We start from the raw sequence: 17,690 nt of genomic DNA, 5'->3' as shown, positions 1-17,690 counted from the left end.
TGTGTCATTCACTCACGCTCACTGTAAACTCAGGAGAAGTAGTTCAGTTTTAACATTGTATTGAGGTATCCATCTTGCAGGAAGTACAGCCATAAGGAAAGGGAAGATATTCTCAGTAACCACAATATAACAGTATCCACTATAGCTCAGAGGTACTGTGTTCCTGGTGTTTCAGAGGTACCATGGATATCATTACAGGCATAGTCGGCCGATTGGAATCTTTTACATGAAATCCAATCTCCATGGATTAACTACATTTCACTTGTTCAACTGACGTTGTCCGACCGCCCCAGATCCTTTGATATACACTGTATACATACTACCTTTCTTGTTTTTTTATTCTGAATTTTGGAACGTTGGTAGTCTCTTTGTTTTTGGATTTATACACTGTAGTTTTATTTCTAAACCCAGTGCAGCGGTTGTGTGCAAATTAATAGCCAAAAATACTAAAACCTTCCCCTTGATAAATATTTTTTGAGAGAGTGCCGGGTTTGACCAGATGTGAGCAGGGATATTTTGTTTCACATTGCAATCAACAAACAGTCCATGATTGGTCCACTTAATTACCAATACACCTAACAACATGAAAAATATCACAGTTAAGTCACCATTGAAGGAATGCATGTGTTATGTATTTTAATCACCCACAGATCCACAACATAAACCAGTTGCTGACCGTGACACTCACAAAATTCCACGCACGAATCTTTCAGCAGTATCGCCCTTGTCTTTATAAAACAGCAAAAAAGTCAAGGTTTCAGCAGTGTCACAGGTTTTTAAAAAAAATTGTTTATCAAAAAGTAATCATACTTCACTTCATTTTTCACATCATCTGCATGCAAGAGAGAGAGAGAGAGTGTTGTGTGTTCACTGTTGTGTTGTGTCATGTTCTGTCATGTTGTGTTGAATTGTGTTGTTGTTGTGTATGTGTGCACATGTGTGTTTGCATGTGTACGCGTCTATAAGCCTGTGTTCTTGGTTCCAAGTATACACCTCCATCACAAAGCACACAAAACCCAGCACTGATACACAGTCTGTTCAGGTCTCATGTCCCCACACGTTCAGCCAACTCCCATCAGTTCTCAACCATCAATGTAATGCACAGGTCACTTGGCAGCACTAGCAATAGGCTCCAGGTGTGCTGGCTTCAGGGGAATATGTCGCATGAGGGATTCAAACCTCAGGGCGTTGTGTTTCCGCTCCTCTGTTAGCCAGTGAAGCATTTCTGTCCTGTCCCATTTCATCTTGTCCGAGTACGGCCGACCCTGAAACCATTCAACCTGGTTAGCAAAAATTGGAGAAAGGCATTTAGCTTCTTTATGCAGACAACAAATATAATGCTTTCTTTGTGAAACGTTGTCACAGCAAGTCAATTATCAGCAAAAAAGCATGTATCCACGTTGCGGCCGGTACAATGCATATCCTTTTTCTGCGCACTCAGTCACAGAAGAAGTGCCATCTGGTCTCATATGTACAGACCATACACGGCAAAGGACATTTAAAGAGGCAGGCACAAACTCAGACAAACAGATTGATCTATCCTCAACACATATACAGGTATGTGCATCACACACACACACACACACACACACACACAGACACACACACACACTTGACCTTTTTCTGTCAGTAACCTTTTCTTTTATAAACTGTGACTACAAAAAGACTGACCTTAAAACACACTCTATCCTGGAACTTTGACTGGATGTAGTCCAGCTCCACCTTGATGTCAGCGTCCAGTGACTCGATTTTCTGCAAAACATAATCAAGCTATTGGTACACGTCTCATCCACACAGGGCTCTCCATAACGCGCGTCCTTGCATCCTATACGTACTAGAAGCCTAAAACACGAACTCGAAATTTATGGAGGGGGTCCCTGGACTCACTAGACTTAAAAAGAGCGGGTCCTGGGACGCACTGAATTTTCTGTGACCACGATGTTTAATAAGTACACTGGGACATTTCGGCTTTTGGACCCTTGTGACACTCTAAAATTCTGCAGTGGGGGTCCATGGACCCTCTAAAAATTAAAAGTTGGGGTCCCGGGACGCACTAGGAGGGGCGTCTTTGGGGAGCCCTGATCCACAACACCAGGGACCTATAGGTCCATGACAACACTTTTCACCATCTTTTCATTGCAGGAAAGAATACAGAGATCTTGGAATACCCAGTACCATTGCTGTCAATGTTACACTGTGGAGCCCCCATTTCAAGACGTTCACAATTCTGAGAAAATCAGGTCTTAAAAAGGAGGGAGTCTTACAATGGAGGTAAATTTACAGAGGTTATGAACAAAACATCTGAGAAAGCAGGGTCTTAAAAGGGAGGAAGTCTTAAATCAGGGGGGGGGGGGGGGGTGTGTCTTAAAAGGGGGGTTCCACTGTACTGCAATAATACAGTGCTATAACGAACCTGGGTATAACGAAATCCCGCTTTTAACGAACTGCCATTGATTTCCCGGCAGACAGCCTTCTATTTCTTACTTGTTACTTTCCGACTACAACGAACCTTTTGAACTCATTTGCATAACGAACCCCTCTTATAACAAACACGTATTCATCGCTCCAGAGCCGTTTTGTCTCTAAAAGTCACAAGGCTACAACGAACTGATGTCAATAATTGTCTCCAAAGACAAAAAATACACAAACACAAGTGCACATCGCGTGATGAGCGAACTCTGAACAAACCGCGGGAGGTGCACGGAACAGCCACAGCCACTGTGTTTTCACTATTCCAATCAGCTGCTAAGCTATGACTGTGCTCAGTACACACCAGTACACATCGGGCACAAACACGTTTTCATCGCCCCAGAGCCGCTTTGTCTCTAAAAGTCACAAGGCTACAACGATCTGCGTGTGCGGCGAGATCACAGGGCAGCTGGGTGGCCTTGTTTATAGACACTCAGCGACCTTCTTCCCAGGGGTCATTGACCTAGTTTTAGCTATGAGAGGTGGTTCTCCTTTCATATATTGCTGGGGGAAGGGAGAGAGAGAGGGGTGGGGTAGCTGGCTAAACTCAGAGGGGTGTCTGGTGTCACTGTCAGCAGGAAGATCATTGGAGAGAAATAGAGAGGTGCACTCTTCCACACAGTTTCCAAGCATAAGTTGTCACGGCTTTAGGGTAGGCAGCGAGGGAGAGTGAGAGCGGTGTTGTGTTTAGTGTATTTCCGACTGAAGAGTGAAAAGTCACTGCCACAAGATCGGCATGCAGTCAATAAAGCCAGACAAAAAGAAAATAAATAACTTGATTATGACATGCAGCTCTATGCTGCTTTTTATTCAAACTGGTTTTCAAGGTTATTCTCGCAAAGCATCTGCACATGTGCCTCTGTGCTGTGTTTGTGTGGCTGCTTTCGTATGTCAGTGCATGGTGAGTGCGGTCACTGCCTTGAGGATTTATTTTATCTCTTCTTTTTAACACCATTCATACAAATCATTTTTTACAAAACGTTTAAAGAAATATTAGGAGTTTGTTGTTATTGTTTAGTAGCCACAAGAAGTGGTTAGCATAGACTCAATCCTGTTGTTTGTGTGTCTCTGTGTGAGTGTATGGGGGAGGGGGTGGTGTGGTCACCCCTCTCGTGAGGTTGAAAACTCTACAGCGAATTACTGATATAACGAACTAAAATGCATCTCCCTTGAGATTCGTTGTACCCGGACTCCACAGTGTAACTCCATACTTCATACATTATCAATGTGGCCATGAACTCCACTCTTGGATTCAATGGTTAGTATGTTTTACTGTTTCAGTACCCTGAAAACAATGACAGCAAAACATACAAATAAATTCAAAATCAATCATTGGAAACTATGTGGTTTCTTAACAACCACAAAAACTGCATTGAAAATGTAAAATGCATGCAGTGTTTTATCCTACAGCCAGGGTTTGCAGGAAATGGAATGACTGACCTTGTACATGTAGGTACGATATCGAGCTTCTTCCAGAAGCAGCACAGAGCTTCTCTTCACTCCTGCAACAAGAGAACAGTGCATGCTCATTGTATCCCAGTCTAACTGTTTTCTTCTAAGATATCTTGTGTGTGTGTGTGTGTGTGTGTGTGTGTGTGTGTGTGTGTGTGTGTGTGTGTGTGTGTGTGTGTGTGTGTGTGTGTGTGTGTGTGTGTGTGTAATAGAGTATAATATCACCCAATACTACAACTCTTGACCCCCTCACTGACCATTCTCTTTGGCAAAGAAGCGGTTGGGGTCAGACGCAGATCGCTCAAAATGTTCCAGCTTGACCAGGAGAGCTTCACGACGCAGGATAAGTTCCGTCACTTGTTCCCATCTTTCCACAGCCTGCAACACATAGTATAGACACGTCACATGCATGTCAAAGCAGTGAAGTGGTATCTCATTATTTGAATGCCTTAAGGGGATATTTTAGCATGACAAAAGTTGGGAATAGAGATTTATAGAAAAAAATACAAAATGCTCTGTAGCAGAATCTTTCAAGAGCTCGCCCTCCCCTCATCCCTCAAACATAACACACTACAGTCGAACCTCCTTTTTAAGACCTTCCCCCAGTTTAAAAATCCCTCCTTTCTAAGACTCTGTTTTCTCAGACGAAGTTTCTGTTGATAACCTCTGTAAATGTACTCCCATTTTAAGATTCCCTCCATTTTACGACCTGATTTCTTCACATATTTGGAGGTCTTAAAAGGGGGTGCCACTGTACTATATCTTGACGGGCGCAGTGGCGTGGTGGTAAGACGTCGGCCTCCTAATCGGGAGGTCGTGAGTTCGAATCCCGGTCGCTGCCGCCTGGTGGGTTCAGAGTGGAGATTTTTCCGATCTCCCAGGTCAACTTATGTGCAGACCTGCTAGTGACTTAACCCCCTTCGTGTGTACACGCAAGCACAAGACCAAGTGCGCACGGAAAAGATCCTGTAATCCATGTCAGAGTTCGGTGGGTTATAGAAACACAAAAATACCCAGCATACCTCCCCCGAAATCGGCGTATGCTGCCTGAATGGCGGGGTAAAAACGGGAATACACGTACAACTCCACTTGTGCTTAAAAACATGATTGAACGTGGGAGTCTAAGCCCATGAACGAAGAAGAAGAAGAAGAAGTACTATATCTTGCCTCGATGAGCTTGCTGAAGAACTCCCCACAGCTGTACTTGATGGCCATGTCAAGGCGCTGGGCGTCAGGCATCTGTAGAGAGTTCCACACGGCCTCTAGCCTGAACTGAGGCTGCTTCTCCTTGCTCTCTTGATCATCATCGCCCACCTGTAACATCATTTACACTTAAAAATAGAATAACACAATTGTGAAAGAAACAACTGAAAGTCAGCAGAGACTTTCTTCTGAGATTATACAAAATCTCTTAGCAGAGAGAGAGAGAGAGAGAGAGAGAGAGAGAGAGAGAGAGAGAGAGAGAGAGAGAGAGAGAGAGAGAGAGAGAGAGAGAGAGAGAGAGAGAGAGAGCTTCAATAGAATTCAATTCTCGCAAAATTTAGAGAGAGAGACAGAGAGAGAGAGAGAGAGAGAGAGAGAGAGAGAGAGAGAGCTTCAATAGAATTCAATTCTCGCAAAATTTAGGTCAAATAATTTGTGAGATTATGAAACAACCAGAAGACAAGACTGAACAAGTGTTACATAAAAAATAAACGTCCTTGTGCATAAAGAATAGCATTTACACTAGTGGAGAATGGCAGCTAAAATCCTCAAATCTGACATCACTGGTTTTCAATAAAATTTCATAACTTTGAACTATCATAATATGTGTAAAATTTATCTCTAGCTGTAGATTTGTTTAGAGGGTGAGTGTAAGTAAATTCTTTCACTGATGCCTCCATATTAACAATGCTGAACATTTTTATGCAAACAGCTTCTTTTTTTTTTTTTTTACCAATCATGCAAATTCACACCGGACTATTGTTTCCTGTTGAGAACAGCAGAAGTATTTTAAAAGTACTTTATACACAAATAAATTAATAATAAAAACAATTGTTGTAAAATTTAGAAAAAGACCATTCTCACCTCATTGGTAACAGCCATCTCAGACTGGTATGTACCTTTGGACATGCGTGACAAAGCCCTGTCATAGAACACACAAAGTCTTTCTTCACAAAGGAATAACAAACATGTTGACTATTCTATACAAGTAATGTCAGCATACTTAAAAGGCAAAGGATCTTACAAAGCTGTCATCAAAATCATCATTCTTCAACATGTTGAAGTTCAACTGCAAATATAATATGCATGTGGAATTATTCACAAATTTCTTTAAAGGACGATCAAGAAAATGTATCACTTCCCTGCAGCAACATTCTATCTAAGATTGTTATTTGTCGCCTGCGTGTTCTGTGTCTTCACTTTTTCTGTTTTTGTCATCTAGAAGTTATCGCCAATAAAATTGTTTGTCACTGTGGTGTATTGTACTTTAATATTTAAATCTGACACTGACGAACGGAACACTAGACACTTTCTGAAAATAACTGAGAAGCGAGCTCCAATGTACTTTGTTTTTTTCAGAAGAAAAGAGTGTCATATCAAGCAGACACATTACAAAATACACATCAGAGCTCATTTGTTTTACTGTAAGGTAACACAGACACCGCTTGGCTCAACTGATCAGTCGCATTGTTTTGCTTGATTGTTAAAGAGGCGCAACTTTTCCACAACCAATAAAAACACAAACAGTTGTTTTCCAGCATCACCTTCTGTCCTTATTTTCATTAAACACTTTAAGTCCTGAGTCTTGAGTTGTTTCTAAACAAGCAAGAGTGCACATGGTGAATGCCAGCAAAATAACAGTCATGCACAATCCCCAAAAGATGTGGTGCGTGCTGCCTTGGTGGCAGGGATAAGAAAGCAGTCACACAACTATTGAAACCAAAACAGCAGAGCCTCAAACAATAAAGAAAAAAAGAAAGAAAGAAAGAAAAAAGAAAGAAAGAAGGAAAGAAAGAAGGAAAGAAAGAAAGAAAGAAAGAAAGAAAGAAAGAAAGAAAGAAATGAAAAAAAATGTATGTTTTACAAGTAAAATGACTATTTCTAAGAATACTCACCTCAATTTAACTAATAGGAGTTACCTTACTTACGAGTGCTAGACTGAGAAGCGTCCTATGTTACAAGTACTAGACTGTAAACAAGGTCGCTAACTCTAGATTTCCCTCAGTATACCATTTAGGGGAGTAGTCTCCCCTTGTCGGTAGTACCTCTCTGCACATGTGCCAATGCCCATAATCCCCATAATCCCCAGTTTCAATTTCTTGCTACGGGGAGCTAGACGTGTATTTAGACCTTTCCCGTCTAAGAAGACTTCCTTCACAGGAACTTCAACATTCATGCACAAGAACAATAGAAAAAAAGAAAAAAAGAAAAGAAAGAAAGAAACAAGTCGCGTAAGGCGAAAATACAATATTTAGTCAAGTAGCTGCCATTTTTCAGCAAGACCGTATACTCGTAGCATCGTCAGTCCACCGCTCATGGCAAAGGCAGTGAAATTGACAAGAAGAGCGGGGTAGTAGTTGCGCTAAGAAGGATAGCACGCTTTTCTGTACCTCTCTTTGTTTTAACTTTCTGAGCGTGTTTTTAATCCAAACATATCATATCTATATATTTTTGGAATCAGGAACCGACAAGGAATAAGATGAAAGTGTTTTTAAATTGATTTCGAAAAAAAAAATTTGATAATAATTTTTATATATTTAATTTTCAGAGCTTGTTTTTAATCCGAATATAACATATTTATATGTTTTTGGAATCAGCAAATGATGGAGAATAAGATAAACGTAAATTTGGATCGTTTTATATATTTTTATTTTTTTTTACAATTTTCAGATTTTTAATGACCAAAGTCATTAATTAATTTTTAAGCCACCAAGCTGAAATGCAATACCGAACCCCGGGCTTCGTCGAAGAGTACTTGACCAAAATTTCAACCAATTTGGTTGAAAAATGAGGGCGTGACAGTGCCGCCTCAACTTTCACAAAAAGCCGGATGTGACGTCATCAAAGACATTTATCAAAAAAATGAAAAAAACGTTCGGGGATTTCATACCCAGGAACTCTCATGTCAAATTTCATAAAGATCGGTCCAGTAGTTTAGTCTGAATCGCTCTACACACACACACACACACACACACAGACACACACACGCACACACACACGCACACACACACGCACATACACCACGACCCTCGTTTCGATTCCCCCTCGATGTTAAAATATTTAGTCAAAACTTGACTAAATATAAAAAGAAAGAAAGAATAAAAGAAAGCACGAAAGAAAGAATACAGGAAAGAAAGAAAGAAAGAAAGAAAGAAAGAAAGAAAGAAAGAAATGAAAAAAAAAACCAAGAAAATACCCAGATAGGACAGGGGGTTAGAAATGAACAAGAAGAGCAAACGCTCGATCGAGTCACTTTCGCAGTTCTGAATATTATATGAGGCATCAGATGGACAGGAAGAAATTGCTATTCACAACACAATGAGTCACGTTCACATAAAATTTGAGCCCGGTCACTTTTATAGTTTCCGAGAAAAGCCCAACGTTAAGTTGTGTGTTGCCGAACAGAAAAGGCTAGTTATCTCCCTTGTTTTTCTGATAACGTTCGTAAAAGGCTACAGATGTAAATACTTTGATGTAAAGAATAATCCTACAAAGTTTCAATCACATCCGATGAACTTTGTCAAAGATATAAAATGTCTAATTTTTCCTTTGACGCTGACCTGTGACCTTGAAAAAGGTCAAAGGTCAACGAAACCATCGTTAAAGTGTAGAGGTCATTGGAGGTCACGACTAAACAAAATATGAGCCCGATCGCTTTGATAGTTTCCGAGAAAAGTCCAACGTTAAGGTGGTGTCTACGGCCGGCCGGACAGACTAACACTGACCGATTACATAGAGTCACTTTTTCTCAAGTGACTCAAAAAGCTCACTGTGGGGAGGGAACTGTATCGGTAGTGCTACTGAGAATGGGGCTATTAAGGGAGCACAACCTCCTGAAGCCGATACATTTCTAGAATTCGGATATCAAAAATGGGCTTTTTCATGGGTATCAAACACTTTTAGATTGATAGACAAAAACTGTAAATCCAATCCCTGAAAATGCCAATAAACTGGTTGAGAAGAAAAGTGCGCTCAAGCAATCCGACTTGGACACTGGAGTCAGACAAAAATTGAGAAATGAACTCTCACATGTAATTGATGTACCTGCAATTGTTGCTTTAATGTAACCTCATTTCTTCAGTAAGGTACAACAGCTCAAATGAAATAAAACAATCAATTTAAACACACCAACAAAGCCAAACTGCAGAAAAGATTTAACAAGCCAACAACAACAAATTCGCAATCAAAAAGTTACCCGCAATTATTGTTGTTTCTAATGCTGACTGTTAAATGCTGATGACTATGAAAGAAGAAAATTGTTAACACAATTAGTAAACAGCATCCCAGCCTCATGCACTGAAAGCCTTAGCACTAACTGCATTTGACTAGCAACATTCTTCACTGGTTCTTTCTTTCTTTCTTTATTTGGTGTTTAACTTCGTTTTCAACCACGAAGGTTATATCGCGACGGGGAAAGGGGGGAGATGGGATAGAGCCACTTGTCAATTGTTTCTTGTTCACAAAAGCACTAATAAAAATATTACTCCAGGGGCTTGCAACGTAGTACAATATATGACCTTACTGGGAGAATGCAAGTTTCCAGTACAAAGGACTTAACATTTCTTACATACTGCTTGACTAAAATCTTTACAAACATTGACTATATTCTATACAAGAAACACTTAACAAGGGTAAAAGGAGAAACAGAATCCGTTAGTCGCCTCTTACGACATGCTGGGGAGCATCGGGTAAATTCTTCCCCCTAACCCGCGGGGGGATTCATTGGTTCTGATGCACTTTTCTTTGTAATCAACATACATAAATAACTTAATAAAAACATGAATAAATAAATGAATAAAGTTAAACCAAGAAATAAATAACAAAATAAACAAACAAACAAACAAACAAATACATTTATTACAATTTCAAAGCTCCAATACATTTTGCCATTTAATGTACGAGAACAACAACTGCAGTTCACATACAGGTCCTTGTGAACTTTTCCAAATTCAACAAACCAGCCATACAAATGTTACTGCAAATTTACCACCATACAAATACCTACCGTTTGAGTGGCTGGGCCCTGCTCTGAGCAGCAAGCATGGCTCGCTCCTGAAGGGTTTTTGCCGATGAACGGCCTGTCTCTGGGGCCTTGTTGCTGCGCCCAGCATCTTCCATCTCATCTGCAGCAAAGACAGAAGACATGGAAATAAAAAATTAAAAAATTTAATCATGCTATTCTTATGCAAAAAAACATTTGACCACTGGCAAAACACAGTTAGTGTAGGTCAGCAATCTCTGCGGCAGTGATAAGTGAGTTCCAATGTGCATATTTTTTATTGAAAAAAGTGTGTGACAGTTTCGCCTTAACTTTCACTAAAAGCTGGATATGACGTCATCAAAGACATATATCGAAAAAACCTTCTAGGGATATCATTCCACGGGAACTCTCATGTAAAGTTACATGCAGATCGGTCCAGTAGTTTTCTCAGAGTCGCTCTGCACACACACACACACACACACAGACACACACACACACACAGACACAGACACACACAGACACACACACACACACACACACACACACACACACACCACCCTCGTCTCGATTCGGGGTGTATGCTAAAACATTCAGTCAAAACTTGACTAAATGTAAAAAGGGCATCACACCGAGCGCACACTGCACAAAATGTACATTGGATCTTACTTTTCACTGTGATCCCCTTGATTTCACACTTTAGACCCCCTTTAGATGCTGTCTATTAACAGTCCGGTGCAGGTGAGTGTGCATCCATGCAAGGGTGATTAGTCCAGCACTTACCTGGAAGCAAAGGGTCCTTGCCCAGTCCCCCCATCAGCACACAGTTTGTGTTCCACACACCCTCCTTGTACTCCACCTTCATGGATCGCAGCTCATCCAGTTTTCGCTCTCGCTCTCTGTGCACAAAATCATAAGATAAGATAAGAAAACTTAATGTCCATTTTCATTTTACACAAACACGGACATTTTTCTTTTGGCACCACATCGCATTTCTAATTAAAAAATTTTTTTTTTTTTAAAAAGAAGCTTAATACATGTAAGTGTAAAAACTTGCAGTCTTAGAGTCTTGACAGAATGATACACTTTTATATAGGACTCGGAGGAATGTATTACAGCGGGATTGAAAATTTGATTGAAGGTGTATTATTATTTCTTTTGTTTTTTTATTTGTTTTTCGAGACTTGCGCTATAGAAAAGCGATTTATTTGTATTATTATTATCAAGAACATGAGTCATTCTAAACAAAAGTGTAAAGGAAACGAAAGACAGAGAGAAGAAAGAAAAAAAACAGAAGAGGAAAAAAAAAGACAGAAGAAAAAAATAAATGAATTCATAAAAATGTAGCTAAAATACTTGCCTGACTAGATAATGACTAAACATTTACGTTTAACTTAATAATAGACTTTGCAATTTCTTCTTTTTTTTTTTTTATCTCAAGCAAACATCCAAAGTTTTCTCACTATTTTACTTCTTAAAACAGAATCAGAGAATTAAAAAAACTTGCTAAAGTGGATTACTTTAACATTATCACTCGTTAAACACTCAGTCAACTCCCAAACTGGAGTGTTCCATACTGTTGTCACTTTGAAAAATGTGTGAGAGAAGAGGTGGTTGGTATTTGGGGATTGGTGTTTATGTTTCTTTCTTTATTTGGTGTTTAACGTCGTTTTCAACCATTCAAGGTTATATCGCGACAGGGAAAGGGGGGAGATGGAATAGATCAGCCACTTGTTAATTGTTTCTTGTTCACAAAAGCACTAATAAAAAAATTGCTCCAGGGGCTTGCAACGTAGTACAATATGACCTTACTGGGAGAATGCAAGTTTCCAGTACAAAGGACTTAACATTTCTTACATACTGCTTGACTAAAATCTTTACAAACATTGACTATATTATATACAAGAAACACTTAACAAGGGTAAAAGGAGAAACAGAATCCGTTAGTCGGCTCTTACGACATGCTGGGGAGCATCGGGTAAATTCTTCCCCCTAACCCGCGGGGGGTGGTGTGTACGTAAAAAGTCACTTTATTACACCCCCGGTATAGGGGTGTGTATAGGTTTCGCTCGATGTGTTTGTTTGGGTGTTTGTGTGTTTGTTTGGGTGTTTGTGTGTTTGTTTGTGTGTTTGTGTTCGCAAGTAGTTCTCAAGAATGAACGGACCGATCGTCACCAAACTTGGTGAACAGGTTCTATATATTCCTGAGACGGTCCTTACAAAAATTGGGACCAGTCAAACACACGGTTAGGGAGTTATTGGTGGATTGAAATTAAAATTGGTCAAAGGGAAATAACCATTCTCACTCAGTCACTGTCACCAACTGAGAAGGTTATTTCCCTTTGACGGGGGTGTTGTTCCTATCGGAGGAATTTCTTGGTTTTTTTCTTTTAACAATCAACACCAAATGTTAACGGTACACCCTATGAAACACTGAAACTAGCATACTATTCTTGCAACTACTATCAAACTACAAATACAAGAGCAAAACAAATGAATCTGGATGTTCATGTAGTAAACATAGAAATCTACAAATACTGCACCAAACACTTTTTTTTGGTTGTATTTAAACTTACTTATCTTTAATTCAGTTTTTACCAAAGAAAACGAACAGAAAAGAACAAAACAGCATCAAAATGAAACTAGGAGCAAGCAAAAGTGTCATGACAAAGAGCAGTGCCAAGCTTATCAAACTACTTGCTTTACAAACAAAGAAACAAGTCGCGTAAGGCGAAAATACAACATTTAGTCAAGTAGCTGTCGAACTCACAGAATGAAACTGAACGCAATGCCATTTTTCAGCAAGACCGTATACTCGTAGCATCGTCAGTCCACCGCTCATGGCAAAGGCAGTGAAATTGACAAGAAGAGCGGGGTAGTAGTTGCGCTAAGAAGGATACCACGCTTTTCTGTACCTCTCTTTGTTTTAACTTTCTGAGCGTGTTTTTAATCCAAACATATCATATCTATATGTTTTTGGAATCAGGAACCGACAAGGAATAAGATGAAAGTGTTTTTAAATTGATTTCGACAATTTAATTTTGATAATAGTTTTTATATATTTAATTTTCAGAGCTTGTTTTTAATCCAAATATAACATATTTATATGTTTTTGGAATCAGAAAATGATGGAGAATAAGATGAACGTAAATTTGGATCGTTTTATAATTTATTTTTTTTACAATTTTCAGATTTTTAATGACCAAAGTCATTAATTAATTTTTAAGCCACCAAGCTGAAATGCAATACCGAAGTCCGGGCTTCGTCGAAGATTGCTTGACCAAAATTTCAATCAATTTGGTTGAAAAATGAGGGCGTGACAGTGCCGCCTCAACTTTCACGAAAAGCCTGATATGACGTCATCAAAGACATTTATCAAAACAAGAAGGGCAAAGCCCATACGACTCACATGCTTGACCTTGACCTTTACATGACCTTGACCTTCAGGGTCAAGGTCAAATAACTAAACCTAGTAATGACATACACTAAGAACTGCTTTACACATTTTTCCTACCAAAATACATGTGACCTTGACCCAAGGTCAAGGTCATCCAAGGTCATGCAACACAAAGCTGTTAATTCAAGACATAGGAAGTACAATGGTGCTTATTGGCTCTTTCTACCATGAGATATGGTCACTTTTAGTGGTTCACTACCTTATTTTGGTCACATTTCATAAGGGTCAAAGTGACCTTGACCTTGATCATATGTGACCAAATGTGTCTCATGATGAAAGCATAACATGTGCCCCACATAATTTTTAAGTTTGAAACAGTTATCTTCCATAGTTCAGGGTCAAGGTCACTTCAAAATATGTATACAATCCAACTTTGAAGAGCTCCTGTGACCTTGACCTTGAAGCAAGGTAAACCAAACTGGTATCAAAAGATGGGGCTTACTTTGCCCTATATATCATATATAGGTGAGGTATTCAATCTCAAAAACTTCAGAGAAAATGGGAAAAATGTGAAAAATAGCTGTTTTTTAGACAACATTTATGGCCCCTACGACCTTGACCTTGAAGCAAGGTCAAGATGCTATGTATGTTTTTTGGGGCCTTGTCATCATACACTATCTTGCCAAATTTGGTACTGATAGACTGAATAGTGTCCAAGAAATATCCAACGTTAAAGTTTTCCGGACGGACATCCGGACGGACGGACGTCCGGACGGACGGACGGACGGACGGACGACTCGGGTGAGTACATAGACTCACTTTTGCTTCGCATGTGAGTCAAAAATGAAAAAAACGTTCGGGGATTTCATACCCAGGAACTCTGTCAAATTTCATAAAGATCGGTCCAGTAGTTTAGTCTGAATCGCTCTACACACACACACACAGACACACACACGCACATACACCACGACCCTCGTCTCGATTCCCCCCTCGATGTTAAAAAATTTAGTCATAACTTGACAAAATGTAAAAAGTAAACTTATGCAGGCTAGTGAGAAAAAGCTAGCTAAACCCCATCGCTAACTCTTGCTAAATCCCTTTTCAATTGTACCCATTCTTTCCCTCACACTTTGCAGAACTAACCATCTTTTGAACAATGCCAGAACACAACCAGGGAAGAATAAAAGGGAAAAAAAGATTAATTTTTGCTGTAAACTTCCTCTGATTTCTCTACCAATTTTTCTTGTTTAAGCTAAATCTAATTCAAGCTGATGCTACTCATTTTGCTGCCTACTATATACTACCTCATTTTCTTGGCTAGACGCCTGAAGAAAAGAGGGAGAAAACACATCAGGAAAAAATTCATAAGATTACAAAATAAGTGCCATAGACAAAATGTCTTAAGCAGTCAGACAGAGAAGAAAAGGTTGTCCGCATGAGTATAATTCCTTTTTTATTCTAACTATTTACATACCCAACCCAGACTTATGAGGGTGTGTATCAACCCCTTATCCCTCATCCCAACACATCTTTTTTTTTATACAATATCTCGAAAAAAAAGGACGAAAAGACTTCCACAGCAACATCAATCATGCTTAGCATTCTTACTACATCGCCTCGTACATTTGTCATTGATGGCTATAACCACTAAAGTGACTCTTCGTCACTGTTGAACACCATTCTGACCTTTTGCTTCTGCCCAGGTTTGTCTTTCAATTCGTTTGGATACAAGTGGAGAAAGAGAGAGAGAGAGAGAGAGAGAGAGAAAGAGAATGAGAGAACGAACGAACGGACTTTATTACTCAAGGATGGAGATTTAAGGCTCACGCCTAGTCTTACAATCTGTCCCTGCTAAACTAAGACATAAAAATAAAGACAATAAAAGGACAATTGTCAATCGCAATCATACAGTATTGCTAATTACAACAGAGAGAGAGAGTGAGGGGGGCGGGAGGGAGAGGGAGTTGGGGAGAGCGATTAGGGGGGAAGGGGGGGGGGGGTTGGGGGGAAGGGCAAAGAAGATACACGTATATCAGAACAAAGGGAGAGGGGGGTGGGGGTTGGGGACAGAAATTTAAAAAAATAGAGAAAATAAGAAGAAGAAAAAAATAAAGACAAGATAAACTTTGACGGGTACCCACCACCATAAAAGCAGTTTTACACACAGACACAAGAAGAATACATGGCAAGTCTCCTTTCATTTATTTTTTTCCTTTATACCCTCTTTGAAAAACACACAGAATAATATACAAAGTCAGGACAACCATAAAATATCTCTCAAAACACTCTGATACAATCTCTGAGAAAAAAAACCCCAGAGGGAGATAAAATCCAGTACGACTCCTACAGAAAAGCAATGCGTCAAAACAGGGCCCTGTACCTCTGTTCATTAGTCTGCTTGCTGGACATTGTCCGACGTGACACACGGCCTCGCATGACTCCCACATCCTCGTCATCTGAATCTCCTTCCTCAGAGTCGTAGAAATGGAACACCACGCCCATATAGTCTGTTTCCTGCAAAAAAAGCAAAATACAGTCGAACCCACTTAAAACGAACACGCTAGTTACGAATTTTGACTTATAACGTATTAGTTTTAAGTTCCCAACTGAATACCTCTTTCTTCATGCTTAAAAAAAATGCTTAAAACGAATTCTTTATAACGAATTTATGCTTATAACGAGCACTTTTTGGATTCCCAAGCATGCATAATGTCTGTAATTTACTCACGCTTATGACGAAATCTTTAAACTCGTCCCGAGATCGACATATCATGGGAATTTGAGAAGTTTGAATACATGTGTCAAAGTCTTCCCTTGCGTCGACTGCTTGAACCATTGCTCAACCGATCACTGAATAAAGTTAAACTGATTACACTGTACTCACAAAACAATTTCAAATTTAGAATCAAAGTGATTGATAGCTCAGACACTGAACATGAATGACTGACTGACGTTTATTTCCTTCGCGAATACCAAAAACGAAACATCAATGTTTAGAACGGAAGCCATTGCCAAAAAATATAGATGCCAGAGTGGTTTCCCTTGGACAAGGGAAACCACACTCTCAACGTTTGCGTTCGCCGGTTCGCGATAGTTTATCAGTCAGTCAGTGCTTTCGATTTGGATTTGAACATCATGTTGCAACAAACAAAAAAAACAGCTAAATTGGCCAAGGTTTGCTACCCGTCGCCAAGGTAAGTGATTCCGGACAAATGATAGGAACACCGCGAATGTGGACAGTGTCAGTGTGTGCGTGTGTGTGACCAAAAACGTAGGATGAAACATCTGTGTGCTCACTCTCACTCAAACTCAACAATCATCACTCAACATGAGACACACATGAACATGTAACTGAATATGTCACTTTATTGTCTAAACGTGAAGCAGCATGAAAGTTGCGAAAGAAACAAATTGAAACACCATAAAATGTACAAGACTTAAAAAAATAAAAATAAAAAAATAAAAAATCAATCAATTTTCTTAATACGAATTTTGGTTAAGACGAACTTTTTTTCCGATCCCCAGTGATTCGTCTTAAGCGAGTTCGACTGTAAGGTAAAGGTGGTTTCAAAATCTTTCGGTTGCTGGGGAGCAAGATAATGAGAGATCTCAACTTCTCCCAAGTCCAGCTTTATGAGGTTAAAACCCAGCTAGGTAGATTGGAGAGTACATGTACTTGAAAAAAAAAAATCACAATTTGTATATGAGTTGGTCGAATAGCGTGACATTGAGCACATGCTCTTACAGCTAGGGATTTCTGCCACCTTACCGAAAAGGTGTTAGTAACCCTGCGCCCCGCAGGTCAACCAAACTACAGTGGAAATCAAATTTTTAGACCTCAACAAATCTGAGAAATTCAGGTCTCAAAAAGGAGGGAGTCTTAAAAATGAGGGAAAATGTACAGAGGTTATGAACAGAATATCAAAACAAGTCGCGTGAAGCGATATAAAAACATTTAGTCAAGCTGTCTGCATCAAAGTAACAAATTAACACCAAAAAACAGTCATCGCCAAGACAATCTCGATAGTCTGGACTAACCACATAGAAAAACCGAGACAGGTCACGCTCGTCTCCTCGTAGCGCGCGATCGCAGTACTTACTTAAATCTATTTTCTGTAATTCTGAGCACATTTTTATAGTAAACATGACATATGTATATGTTTTTGAAATCAGGAGAAATTGCGGAATACG

General features: G+C 39.5%; 1 protein-coding gene across 9 annotated transcripts in view; it reads right to left on the bottom strand.

Annotated features, from left to right (window-relative positions):
- Positions 1-621: 621 nt before the first annotated feature.
- Positions 622-17,690, bottom strand: part of LOC138980017 (coiled-coil domain-containing protein 87-like) — a 48,992-nt gene continuing 31,923 nt past the window's right edge. For 5 of the 9 annotated variants that reach the window (XM_070352809.1, XM_070352837.1, XM_070352800.1 and 2 more), the window contains 11 exons: positions 15,880-16,013; positions 14,804-14,824; positions 10,886-11,001; positions 10,130-10,247; positions 9,320-9,364; positions 5,989-6,046; positions 5,089-5,235; positions 4,179-4,299; positions 3,910-3,971; positions 1,672-1,752; positions 622-1,265 (listed from right to left, as the gene is read on the bottom strand). In XM_070352809.1, coding sequence (XP_070208910.1) covers positions 1,107-1,265; positions 1,672-1,752; positions 3,910-3,971; positions 4,179-4,299; positions 5,089-5,235; positions 5,989-6,046; positions 9,320-9,364; positions 10,130-10,247; positions 10,886-11,001; positions 14,804-14,824; positions 15,880-16,013 — 1,062 coding nt within the window. In that variant the 3' untranslated portion in view covers positions 622-1,106. The remainder of the gene's footprint in view (positions 1,266-1,671; positions 1,753-3,909; positions 3,972-4,178; positions 4,300-5,088; positions 5,236-5,988; positions 6,047-9,319; positions 9,365-10,129; positions 10,248-10,885; positions 11,002-14,803; positions 14,825-15,879; positions 16,014-17,690) is intronic. The other 4 variants (XM_070352818.1, XM_070352847.1, XM_070352860.1 and 1 more) reach the window with 2 other exon arrangements.

This window comes from Littorina saxatilis, linkage group LG1, assembly GCF_037325665.1.
Source record: "Littorina saxatilis isolate snail1 linkage group LG1, US_GU_Lsax_2.0, whole genome shotgun sequence".
Lineage (NCBI taxonomy): Eukaryota > Metazoa > Mollusca > Gastropoda > Littorinimorpha > Littorinidae > Littorina > Littorina saxatilis.
This window is presented reverse-complemented; position numbering and strand designations above follow the sequence as displayed.